Source organism: Anopheles darlingi, chromosome 2 (genome assembly GCF_943734745.1).
Source record: "Anopheles darlingi chromosome 2, idAnoDarlMG_H_01, whole genome shotgun sequence".
Lineage (NCBI taxonomy): Eukaryota > Metazoa > Arthropoda > Insecta > Diptera > Culicidae > Anopheles > Anopheles darlingi.
The window spans coordinates 28,287,610-28,299,402 of record NC_064874.1 but is presented as its reverse complement, the minus strand read 5'-3'; the positions used below and the strand labels follow the sequence as shown (position 1 = coordinate 28,299,402).

Below are 11,793 nucleotides of genomic sequence, written 5' to 3'. Positions count from 1 at the left end.
TCGCCACTTTGCCAAACTTTGCCGAGCGGGCGCCCTCAAAACAACGCAATGCTCTTCGTCACATGATGGCATCCTGAACGACGCTGTCGACGTTGCGTTTTCATTACGCTTTCACTAAATGCACTACCGGAACAGAGCGAACTTATGCCAATTTCGGGACGGCTGTTGGCGTTTGCCTACAGGTTTTGTTGACTCGGGAACACACCACAGAGGCTGCTGCGAACAGAGATCTGGTTCAGCACTTCAATCTATGCTGACCTTCGTCGATGCCTTTTTGATTGGTTTCAATTTCGACGGCGGAGACGATCGCCACCAGACTTGGATAGCAGGCGTACCGTACACACACGCACACGGCTTATGTTAGGTGCTGGGAAGATTTTCCCGTGAAAGTATCGCTTCACCTGAGCACGGATCAACGCGTATCTCGCTGCTTTCTAATCGAGAGAACCACCCCCTTCCCTGCCCTCCGGAGGTTAACCAACTCTTTTTGCTTCTCACGCCATTCACCTCACGATTTTCACGCACGGACGCACGAACGGTGGTCAAACATGCTCCTCCCGTTTTGCCACTTACCCTTAAGCAATAAACGCACGATTTCGTCAACACGGAGGTATCTAACCCACGCAGGACACGACTTTTCAATTAATCCGCGGCGAGATGCGAAGAACGCGTCTTGTGCCTTCGAAACCTCTCCAGAAAATCCGTATTTGATGGTGGTAGTGTAGTGAGATCCACTTCTGCTGTCAAAATTTTTCATTCTTTTTTCTAAAAACTTCCAATTCTCGCCCGAATCCGTTTATTATCCTCAAGTTCACTACTTCACATGCCTCCAGGACGTATGCCTGAGCTAGGTTCCTGGGGAAAAATCCTTGTTCAAAATGCAACTCTCGGTCTGCGCCGCGCTTTTCTTCAAAAATCATTTACGAAATTTCACATAAAAACACGCTTTATTTATCCAGCACGCTCGTAACGTGCTCCTCGACAAATATATCAACTCCAGTGTGTTTCGTGTGCACCACCGGTAGCAGCTGGACCTTGGATTCCTCCAGCGGCTGTGAGGTGATGCTTTCCTTTACGAACGGAAAGCTAGAAAGCCGTGGATGAGCGGCAATCTGCACGTGAGCCGACTCCGGGCACTGCAGGTATATCTTGAACGTCGTGTTCTCCCGCTCGGCGTCCAGCGTCGGTAGGTCCTTCATGCGAGCATCCAACGAGAGCAAGGATTTGCGAACTTCCTCCTCGAAGTGGATCATGTTCTCGTCGTTCTCGAGCGCAAAGCCCTGATGATCGAACTGGAAGGTGTAGCTCTCCGAGGGTTGTCCGTTCGTTAGAATCGCAATCACCAGACGGTGCAACTTTCCGGCTCGATTCAGTTCCCGGGCCGTTTGTAAGGTGCTGGCGATGTGCTTGTTTAGCGCCTCATAGATGGAAACGTAGATTGGGATGTTGTAAGCTTTGCGAACCCGAAATACGGCCTCCGGGTAGAGCTTGCGCTTGTACAGGATGGAGTTGATGTAGATTTCCAACATCTCTATGATGGCATCATTTTCTGCAAATAAGCCGCTTGATATGAGAGAGATTCCGGAACCGTCGGGGTGATCGCATCGTCCAAAGTTACCTAGATTTTTCGTAAGAGCACTCATCGCGTTTTCCTAGTACACGGTTCACAAAACACAACTTTTTAGTGCCGGCAAAAAACGGGCGCGCAACCAATTTGTTTACGGGCGAAACCGGCGAAAATCATAACGAATATCTCACCAATAGTGAGAAGAATGGGCGATCGGCCATTATTTCTCACCAGATTTCTTTCCTCAAATCAAAACCGTTGCAACCACGTTTTGCACAAAAATTGGTGATTGTGTTTTTACTTTATTGTGGAGTTAATTTCAACCTATTTGCTCTTTTGCTTGACTCAATATGTTCCCTACTCTGCTTCGAATTGCGGAAAGAGATGTGCCTATTAACAACTAGAGATAATGGAAACAACCTGGCCTTGGCATAGCCTATGATAAGTAGAAGTTTTAGAATTTTGATTGCAACAATTTTTCGTTTTTTTTTTTTGTTATTCTACCCTAAGCCAGAAGAATCTACTGGGATTGTTCCACCGCACGAGCAGGGGTGTGGGTGTGGTGTGTTGTGCGTGTGTAACAGGTAATGCACCTGGGTGCCAGCAGATAGGTGCTGCGTTTCTGGCGAATGTTTGAGATGTGCGGTATGGCTGCGGATGGTCGCTTGGTCATCAGGACAGGATAGTTCTAAAAGGTGAATCATGGCCACTCAACTGCAGTCGGCGCTTACAGCTTAATCTTGTCAGCCAACGAGCACGACAGACCGGTACCATCAGGCTCAACGTTCAGCGACTTAACCACACCATCTTCCACCACCATCGAGTAGCGCTTCGAACGTAGACCACCGAGCGGTGGCAGATCGGCACCCAGATCGAGTGCCTTCGTGAAAGCAGCCGCTGGATCGGCCAACATGCGGACCTTGCCCGTTGCGTTGTGCTGCTTGCCCCAGGCTGACATCACGAATGGATCGTTCACCGATACGCAAACAATCTCGGTGGCACCGGACGACTTCAGGTCGGTCGCCTTCTCGACGTAACCTGGCAGATGCGTCTTGGAGCAACCGGGCGTGAAGGCACCAGGTACGGCGAACAGGATCACCTTCTTGCCGGCGCACAGATCCGCAATGTTTACTTTGTTCGCTGGTGAGTCCTCGAACAGATCGACCGACGGTACCTTATCGCCTTCCTGCGTTGCGTTGGAGAGAAGAAAAGTAAACGAATGAGCGCATGTTAGTACAGTGTCAAGAGATACAAGCAAGCATGTGGAGAAGGGCAAAACATCAGCCTACATAAAGTTGGACAGAAGAAGCATAAAAGTATGATCACCGGTCATTAAACACATAATTCATAGCTTCATCGCTGGGCAGTTGGGGGGAGCCGAGGAGATCGATTTCGATTTATTGCAGACCATTTACCACACAGTGCGTCGTAACCCTCGTAAAGGACGCATATAATACCTCGCACGTGCCCTGAAATATTGATTTCTCGGTGCCTGAGAGCTTTTCAAAATACCCAAATATTGTGGCCATTGAGTTAGTGATATTGATCCTTTTTGAAAGACCCTCGCGCTTCCCCTGCCCGTTGCTGAAACAAATGAACCAATAAATATTTCATGTCTTTGCCCTCCACCCACAAACTGTGGGTCCACAACGAGGGCTGTGACTGCAGTAACGAGACCCATCAGCCCTTTTGGACCCATTAATTCCCATTTGTCTCATATCGGGGACCAACCGTGTCGTCGTAGGTCAACGATGGGCGGGTATTAGTTTTAATGAATCGTTCTGTGGGCTGAACCCATTATAGAAGCTTCGTAGAACACGAGTGCTCTCCTATTCATTCCGCCGTAATGTGTATGCATCTTAATTACATTCGCCCCTCATACGCTCCACTCGCAGTCTCAACAGCATCAGTGTCAAGTGTGAATGGTGATGCCGAGTAAAACATAATTGAATGCCGATCCTGATAATCCGAACCATCGACCGCAATTCATTACGTAGATTTCATTGCTTTATTTCTAAGCCACCGTCACCGAGCTATCATTACCGGCGAAGAACGACCGTAAGCCGGCTACAGCCACCACATGATAGGCGTTACCATATACTACCAACCCGAAAGAGACCTTACCCCACCATCACCATCCAAAGGCAGCGGGTTGGGTTGTTGAGCCGTTTACAGTGGGGCGCGCTCTCGCTCAAGTGTTTCAGGCCATCATCGACACGAAAAGCAGAATCCTTATCCCCAGCAAATGTTTTGCGTAATTTGAGTCGGGTTAAGTCCCAACAAGCGACCGTTTATACAACAACCTGCAAGTCATGTTATTCCCGGGTCCGCCCATTCCATTGAAGGAGCATTATGCTAACTGGTTAGGAGATGAGCCACGGCGGGAACAGCACCAAAACGTGAGGATATTCTACACGCACTTCTTCTAGGAAATTCGTTCGTTGGATTGGAATTGTTTCTATACGACGTATTTAAAGAGCGCAAACCACTTCAAACATTCTGTTTACTCTGCGGATAGGCAAAAGGTTTAAAAGAAACCGACCAAGTTTGGGATCCACCTTTCAGCACAAAACTAATTAGAAAGTTTTGTTAAACTAAACTAACCAGCAGCATCCCTTGGCCACAGTGCAATATCTATCAGTAAAGTTGTTTAAACGATCGGTGCCAACGGGTTTCTTCCCAAACTCAAACCAACGCACATGGCACTTCTGGTCGGGAAGGATATGTTATGGCTAAACTTTGCCTGGCATTAACAGCAAATAGAAGGCTAGGAAAGTTTAAATTTTGTTCTACCGGAACTTTTACCGCTTGAGCTATCCAGCTGGGAACAGCAACGAAAACAAAGTGGCCTACTTGGAATGCACACTCCGGCGCTGGCCTTTTCGGTTCTGCTGTATGTTGACGGAGCTAACAAACCGGAAGAAAGGTTAAATAAACTGTCTAACCCACAGACCTTAAGCCTAAGATAATACCTTCCATTTTGAGGAAGCACGCAAACTTCACCGCGCTACCGGTGGTAGGGTCAGACCAGACGCCACCACCCGCAAAGGACACACTCGACAGAATAATATTACACCCGTTATTATCATCATCATCATCATCATCATCATCATATTTGTATGTGCTGGCAGTATATCTCATCTGCCGGCAGTTGGTGTTTCTTGTTGCATTATTAGTGAGTGGAAAGTTTCCAGATCCCCAACCGTCTAGTGGCTTGTTGACCGCCCCATCATGTGGGTAGGTGGGTTGGGGATGCCACTCGACCAGCACAAACATTCAAGAACTTTTTTCTTGCTTTTCGTTCCCCGAAAGGATCCGCTAGTTCGTTCTACCGCGTTCACTTGGTGGTTTTGGAATGGCTGGCGGTATGGCGAGAGCACCTACAGCTGTTGTGGCACCCCTAGCGCGTATCAAGGCCTCAGGATGCGGCATGGTTGTGGCTTATGGCACACATATGTTACGTACGCCCCCTCTCTCACCATAAATTTTGCTCGTTAGTATCGATCGCGGAAACGTGTGCGCCCCTCGTCGAGGCTGTCGTCGTCGTCGTTGGCGGCGAGTCGTGGCAAGTCATTTGGCGGAGTGTGAAGAATGCGTCAATTAGAAAGAACGTGCGTACGCGATGCTGTTGCTGATTGGGGTATTTTGGGGGTTTTGAGAAAAGAGCCAAGCCATGAAAACGATCCACCACCACGTAATGTCTTCTTACGACCTCCTAGATGGGGCGATATCGACGCTGAATGTGAAAAACGGCGGCGTTTTTTCGCACATTCTCACTCCCTCAAAAGTAAGCGTTGAAAGGGTTTATTTGGATTGCTAATGGAACCGCAAACAGCCGAGGGCTCGACCCCGGGTCGCGAGTTGATGGACGCACTTCCCAACGGAGAACAAGGCCGCATGGGATGCGATTTTCCCCGTGCACACTCGAATCCCCCTCGGGAATGCCGCAATATGAGAGGGAGAATTACTTACTAAACAGTATCAAAGTAGGTCATGGTTACTCAGATCAAACACACGTACCATCCCATATTTGGTTTACAATAAATCGTGTAGCTTTGACTGCGGTAGACACCTTAGCCCCGCCGACACGAATCAACCAAATCCGATTACGATGATGGGGGGGAAGATGGTTTTCCCTACTATCACCCCCACGTCTCTAACGCGTGGAGTTGAAGGTTAAGGTTAGGGCGATCGTGCCACGATGCATACTTCGAATGAGCTCGAAATAGTCTCTTCTTCTCTTCTGCTTCCGGCTTTTCTGTCAACCCTTTTCAACCTGATATGGGTCCGGGTCATTTCCACTAAAACCACAAAACACGTTATGCCGAGATCAGCAACAGCGGGTCCATCAATATTATGTAATTTTCCCATTTAATCGCAAAACAATCACCGCACCAACACACACCGAAACGCCATTCGGCCACGACGAAACAGAACAGACACGGCAGAATGTTACCTTAATTTGCACCATCTTCGTAGTATGCAGTGAAGCAGCAGCACCGAGTTGAGAACGTCCGCACCGGTTCAGAACAGAGGATTTAATGAGGACCCGAACACACGACGGTCGCACGAGTGAAATCATCGGACACGCTGGAAGGCTGGGTTGCTTGGAGAACGGTGGGCGGAAGCGCTCGTTTGGGGGGCAGTTGGAGCACAAAAAACCGGTTGCCAGGAGCTACGGGAGCGGCGGTTGTGTTCCGGTGCGCTATACGACCAGCAGGAAGAAGGCAGCGACGACGACGCGATTCACGGAACGCGCTATCTTCGATCCAACGCGGCTCTGGAGTAATAAACAAAAGAGGCAAAAAAGGAAAACATGAAAAAAGGATTCTATCAAGCATGCGGTGCTTCGTGTTGGTAACTCTTCTCGCTCGCTCGCTCCCTCATTCGCTCTCGTTCCATTTCACTTGTTCGGGTTCTTGTTTTTGGAGCCTATTCATGTAGCCAATATCGTTCGCCAGGGGATTGAGCGAGCATATAATTTTTGGTTTCATTCGGTAATGAATATTTAATGCACTGCCCACCAACACCCCCCGCAACAGGAAATCTTCCGGCGGTAGAGGATACCGCTTGTCCGGTGGTCGATGCGGAGGAGGGAGGGGGGGGGGGGGAGGGGGGTTGGTTGGTTCTGTCTTGTTCTAGCGCTAGAACCAAAACACTACAAAACAACGACGTAGCGAACGCAAAAAGCAAAAATCAAGTGGAAAACGGATTCAGGCCCTTTCTTTCGAGGAATGTAACTCCATTGACAATTGATCTGCAACAAAGTGAAGCGAACGAGCAGCGCTAAATCTGATAAATAATAGATCTTTACCTTGTTAGAACGATTTCTGCTGGAAATCACTATCGTCGCGAGTTGCACAACAAGCAGGCCCTGTTGGATTCAAAGCCGGTTCACGCACACCACTCTATCGGTTAGTGGCCCGAGTTGGGGGCTCGAGATCCGGTGGCGACCCATGCAGCATGCTCGCACCAGGCAAAACAACAAGATATTCCTAGCTCGATGCTGTTCTAAGGAGCGACTAAAGATGGTATGTAACCGAAACCCGGCGTCACCGGATTGATATTGAGACGTACCTTGTTTTTTCCTTTGTAGATAGATGATGCAGATATCGAACGATGCCCATCGGTGGCAACCGTGTCGGTGCCGGACGGGCTACAGGTGAAATCGAACGCTATCGTGCGGTTCCTGAACGTACAGAGCACGGTACCGTTCGCTAGGCTCAAGTGCAACACGAACCTCAACATGCCGCCCTCGAATTGGCTCAGCAATTCGGCCAACTCGTACGGTTTGGGCCAATTCCTGTCGCACCAGGCCGGTTTCAGCAGCTTTCGCATGGCAAACATGTTCCCGGACTGTGTCGGCGGAGTGGACGTCGTATCGGATGCGGAAAACATCAAGCGACTGTTGAAGCTGCCGTACTCGAGCAAAAGCGTCATCTCGATGATCGTGCACCGGATCGAAAACACGCTGCTAATCGACGAATTCGATGTGGCCAAGTATTTGCTACAACAGGAAGAGAGCGAGTGGCAATGGTTGCGCTCGTTTATAGTGGAAAACATTATAAAAAGCCTGAGCGACACGGAGCGGAAGCTGCTGCTGCATCCGAAATCGCGCGAAGCCTTCCATCAGAAGTACCTCACGTCCAAGTTCCTCTATCACAGTCTTCAGGAGGGCGATGATGCGGGAACGGGTGTGGAACCGATCGTTGCACCGAACGATTGCGCACCGTACAAGGCACTGCCCCTAGCCGGTCCAGTACTGCCCGAACCGACACGTGACGAACACTTTCCGGATGCACAGCAAACGAACCACGTATTTAATCGTAATGTTATCTGGACATTTGAAGATATTCGTATGCTAATCGGTACCGATATGCCGATCTTTGGCGGAGCGAACCGGCCCTGCATCAGTCTGCGATTGCGCGATGAATCGAAACCGATCAACGTGCTCACCGGGATCGACTATTGGTTGGACAATCTAATGTGCAACGTACCGGAGGTGGTCATGTGCTATCATCTCGATGGGATCGTGCAGCGCTATGAGTTGATCAAAACGGAGGATCTACCGAGGTTGGAAAATTCGGAATTCTCTCCTCAACTCATACGGAACGTGGCCCAAAACATTCTTGCCTTCTTGAAGGCTAACGTTACGAAGGCAGGCCATACGTATTGGTTGTTTAAGGCACGGAACGACGACGTGGTGAAACTGTACGATCTAACAACCCTCTGCAAAGGACACGAGGCCGCCACTGAGGATGATGGTGATGATGATGCACCGAATGGATTGGCGGGAACGATGCCAACGCGAAGCGGAGGATCCGGTTCGGATGGAGAACGACGACGATCGGCTACAGACACTGCTGACGCAGCAGCGGATGGTTCATCGAGTCGTCCCGGACAGAATCCATTCACCGTACCGGTAGCGATGCTACTGTACACCGTGGCCCGTAACATGAAAAACTCCGTCGCCGGTGGTGGCAGCTTGCCCGCCTCGAAGGCAGGTGCCATCCGTACGCTGCTCGACAATTGCATTAAACTGTTGCCGAAAGAGAAATACCCACAAATCGTTACCTCATCGCACTACATTCTCTCCGATTTGCACATCCCGGCTGACACGGATCCCGGATCACCCAAGTTCAATTCAACTGTGGCCGAGGAAGATGACGAAGATACGGCATTTCTGTTCGGAGAGCGAAACACTACACCATCACCGTCGGAGAACGGACTGGATGACCCACTGGATGGCGAAGAACGACATCAACCTGAAGCCGAACTTTCCGATGAATCCACACCGTCCGGCCATGGTGGTGATGGTAAGCTGGAGGCGGCTATCAAGAGCATCAAGGATACGCTTAAAGAATACAAGGGGGATGCGGAGGGACTGGGAAAACACAACTCACGGCCCGCACCTTTGCTCTGCAATACCGCGGAACGATGCCAAATTGCACTGCAACACATCGTCGCCGGGCTGCAGTGCTTGCAGTACTTCGACAGTTACGAGGAGCAGAAGCAGCGCGAGAAGGAAAAGGAAGCCGAAAGGCGCCGTATCATTCACGAGGAAACACATCAAAACATGGCCGAACCGGAATGTGCCATACCGTTGCCATACGAACCGCTGAGCACTCGGCGCGAATCATCCCTTGACCCAGAGTCTCCCATTCCGATGGGCTGGAAGGAACCGTCGAACGGTGATGGCGTAGAATCGTCTACCGATGCACCAGCTGGCACGGAGGTGGAATCGGATGAAAAGGTATCTCCTGGCAAGGTTCGGAAACGATCCAAACGGAAGCAACAGCCAGTGGAACGGCAAAAGAAACCGGCGAAAGCAAGCGCTCAGCATTCGCAGAGTTGCGAAGAGGACCCACGGGCATTGCTGTTAAAGGGAGAGATCGGTGTGATCAAATCGTGGAACGTGCATTTAAAGATTCTCCTATTCGAAAAGGCCTGTCTGGTGTACGCGACGATGGCCGAGCAGGAGTACGCGCAGCAAAACTACGGCACCACGTTGCGGCACCTGTACTCGGCGATACGGTGCCAGCAGGTAGTGACCAAGTACATCTCGTTCGTCTCGTCACAGCGTGGCCTGCTACTGGGTCGGGCCGGTGATTGTTTCTTTCAGTTGGCCAAACAATGGGACAACATTGGGCGCTATATGGAGCAGTATCGGGATGAGAAACGGGTCGATCAGTTGATCATGGAAGAACTGGTAAAGGATATCGGGGTCGAGGTGGAAAATACGTTACCCACACCAACCGAGAACGTAGAGCAGCTGATGATCACGAGCTGTGGTTGCTACGAAACGGCGATCGCCTGTGCCACGAGTAAGGACGCACAGGATGAGCTAAAGCGTCGATTGGGCAGCGTACGGAATGAGCTGGGCGTCAAATATATGCACTGGGCACAGGAAGAGTACCAGCGGTACTGGGAGACTCAGGCTGGTGAACAGCAGGAGGCGCAGAAGGAGCAATCGACTGAGGCTAAGACTGGTGATAGAACGGTCGAACCACTGTATCAACTGTTGGCCAAAAAATCGTTCGATTCACTACAGAAAGGTGTGACGCTGTTCGAGGCGGTGGCCGATACAACCAATTTGGCCTTTTTGCTGTGCAACATGGGACGGTTTATGCGATTCCGGGCGCACATCCATCTGGTTGGAGAAAGGTAAGCATGGATTCTGCGAGAACGCGTTTGAACCTGCGATCAGTCAGGATTAACTAGAGGATATTTCTCCAACAGACCAAACAATGTGATTCTGCAGAAGAAGTTCTACCACGAAGCATTTGGTTACTATCAGCGCGCCTTGGGGACACTTGGGACGCGTAAGGAAAACCCGGAACTGTGGTCACTGGTAAGCTGGGAGCTCTCGACGGCTACCTTTAACCTGGCCAAACAGCTACAGGACCACAGTGAGATCAACCCGCCGGGGAAGACCGCACAATCGCCGGAAGAGATTGAGCAGGAGGTAGTGGAAATGCTGCAGCGAGCACTGAAGCTCTGTGATCAGGACAACAGTGGCCCAAAACAGGTACTTTACTCCTTCCGGGCCGCACTCATACATCACCGGTAAGTAACCACAAGCGATCGATAACCTCGAAAGCGCAGAATGCTAATCGGATGCTGTCCCGTGCTTGTGCTTCTCGTTTACGCAGGATCGCTTCCTACTACCACATGTCCTACCGGAAGACCGTGGACGAACAACGCCGAAAAACTGTCCTCCAGCTGACGAAGCTACACTACGAAAAGGCAGCCAAAGCCTTCGAAAGCCTCGCCGAACCGCAAGAGTTTTTACAAATCCAGATGGAGCGCATCGCCCTCCAGGAGTACCTGTGCGAACAGTCGCAAACAACGGCGGCCAAAACGCGCCATCTACTAGTCGCGCTCGAGCTCTGCAAGCAAGCGCTACCACCGATCGAACAGCTAGCTAGCAATAAAACGCAAGTGGCGGATATGCCGTCCACCGCTTCCGACGTGGCAGGACTCGAGGAGCTGTACAAGCTGCTCGATCTGTTTGAAAAGCGGCTCCAGGTGATCCTGCGGACACTCACAAAACTTGCGCTCATCGCGGCCAGCAAGAAGGAAGCGAGTGCCGTGAACGAACGAAATGCCGCACACTACAAGGCTCTGTTTGCGGTGGCCCTTGTAAAGCGCCCCGCCACCACCACGGAAGATATTGCGGGGCGGGATGCGGTGGGACCCCTAGGGTCGTCTGGTGCCGTCAGCATTGGACCAGTTGCGGTCGAACCGCTCATCAAAGAGTATGCCTTACATTTATGCTGCATTTTACGGAAAATATGTGATCTCGATCGTGACCACGAGGAACGCTAATAAACTGACTGCCCGCCCTCATTCCCAGCTCTGGGACAGCACGAATCTAATCAAACAAACGAATAAAGAGGCACACGCGATCGCTTGGCGATATCGTGAAGATTAACATGCGTTAGGTTTTTGTCAATGAAACACGGCCTTCAGTGACCCACTTTGCGTTTTGTACACGTCTCTAATTGCGCGCGATAAAAATAATGTTCTCTCTTCCCGTGACGGTTTAAATTAGACCGACAACAAATCGTTCATCATGCCAACTCCCTCCCCTAATCTCTATCCTCATACGCAAGTCCCAACTCCGTACACCATGGTGATCCCCTTCGGTTGAGCCACTTGGGCTGCATCATTCTTGTTTTTTTTTCTTCAAGTAGCTTGTTTCTCGTGAAACAAGCGTGTCCGTT

The 11,793-nt window shown here is 50.5% G+C and overlaps 4 protein-coding genes across 5 annotated transcripts in view; 1 reads left to right on the top strand and 3 right to left on the bottom strand.

The window, feature by feature from the left end:
* Positions 1-694, bottom strand: part of LOC125949493 (transcription intermediary factor 1-alpha) — a 43,344-nt gene extending 42,650 nt beyond the window's left edge. The window contains exon 1 of one of the 2 annotated variants that reach the window (XM_049676593.1): positions 574-694. The gene's annotated coding sequence lies outside the window, so the exon portion shown is untranslated. The remainder of the gene's footprint in view (positions 1-573) is intronic. The other variant, XM_049676592.1, reaches the window with a different exon arrangement.
* Positions 695-946: 252 nt separating this feature from the next.
* On the bottom strand, positions 947-1,723 carry LOC125949559 (DNA polymerase zeta subunit 2). The gene is made up of 2 exons (XM_049676694.1): positions 1,619-1,723; positions 947-1,549 (listed from the first exon to the last, which is right to left on the bottom strand). The coding sequence occupies exons 1-2, from the start codon at positions 1,641-1,643 to the stop codon at positions 948-950; spliced, it is 627 nt and encodes a 208-aa protein (XP_049532651.1). The 5' UTR covers positions 1,644-1,723; the 3' UTR covers position 947.
* Positions 1,724-1,858: 135 nt separating this feature from the next.
* Positions 1,859-6,987, bottom strand: LOC125949562 (peroxiredoxin-5, mitochondrial). Its single transcript, XM_049676699.1, has 3 exons — positions 6,882-6,987; positions 6,024-6,347; positions 1,859-2,753 (listed from the first exon to the last, which is right to left on the bottom strand). The coding sequence occupies exons 2-3, from the start codon at positions 6,147-6,149 to the stop codon at positions 2,295-2,297; spliced, it is 585 nt and encodes a 194-aa protein (XP_049532656.1). The 5' UTR covers positions 6,150-6,347; positions 6,882-6,987; the 3' UTR covers positions 1,859-2,294.
* Positions 6,988-7,060: 73 nt separating this feature from the next.
* Positions 7,061-11,530, top strand: LOC125949491 (erythroid differentiation-related factor 1). Its single transcript, XM_049676590.1, has 4 exons — positions 7,061-7,098; positions 7,164-10,231; positions 10,307-10,633; positions 10,720-11,530. Exons 1-4 carry the CDS (start codon positions 7,096-7,098, stop codon positions 11,393-11,395), a joined length of 4,074 nt encoding a protein of 1,357 aa, XP_049532547.1. The 5' UTR covers positions 7,061-7,095; the 3' UTR covers positions 11,396-11,530.
* Positions 11,531-11,793: the final 263 nt, after the last annotated feature.

Bases quoted from the DNA above. Each gene is read 5' to 3' on its own strand.
- LOC125949491 (XM_049676590.1), top strand. The intron at 10,232-10,306 runs GTAAGCATGGAT...TTTCTCCAACAG, and splicing joins ATCCATCTGGTTGGAGAAAG to ACCAAACAATGTGATTCTGC. The intron at 10,634-10,719 runs GTAAGTAACCAC...TCGTTTACGCAG, and splicing joins GCCGCACTCATACATCACCG to GATCGCTTCCTACTACCACA.
- LOC125949562 (XM_049676699.1), bottom strand. From the start codon at position 6,149: ATGATTTCACTCGTGCGACCGTCGTGTGTTCGGGTCCTCATTAAATCC. The intron at 2,754-6,023 runs GTAACATTCTGC...AACGCAACGCAG, and splicing joins CGAAGATGGTGCAAATTAAG to GAAGGCGATAAGGTACCGTC.
- LOC125949559 (XM_049676694.1), bottom strand. From the start codon at position 1,643: ATGAGTGCTCTTACGAAAAATCTAG. The intron at 1,550-1,618 runs GTAACTTTGGAC...GCTTATTTGCAG, and splicing joins TGCTCTTACGAAAAATCTAG to AAAATGATGCCATCATAGAG.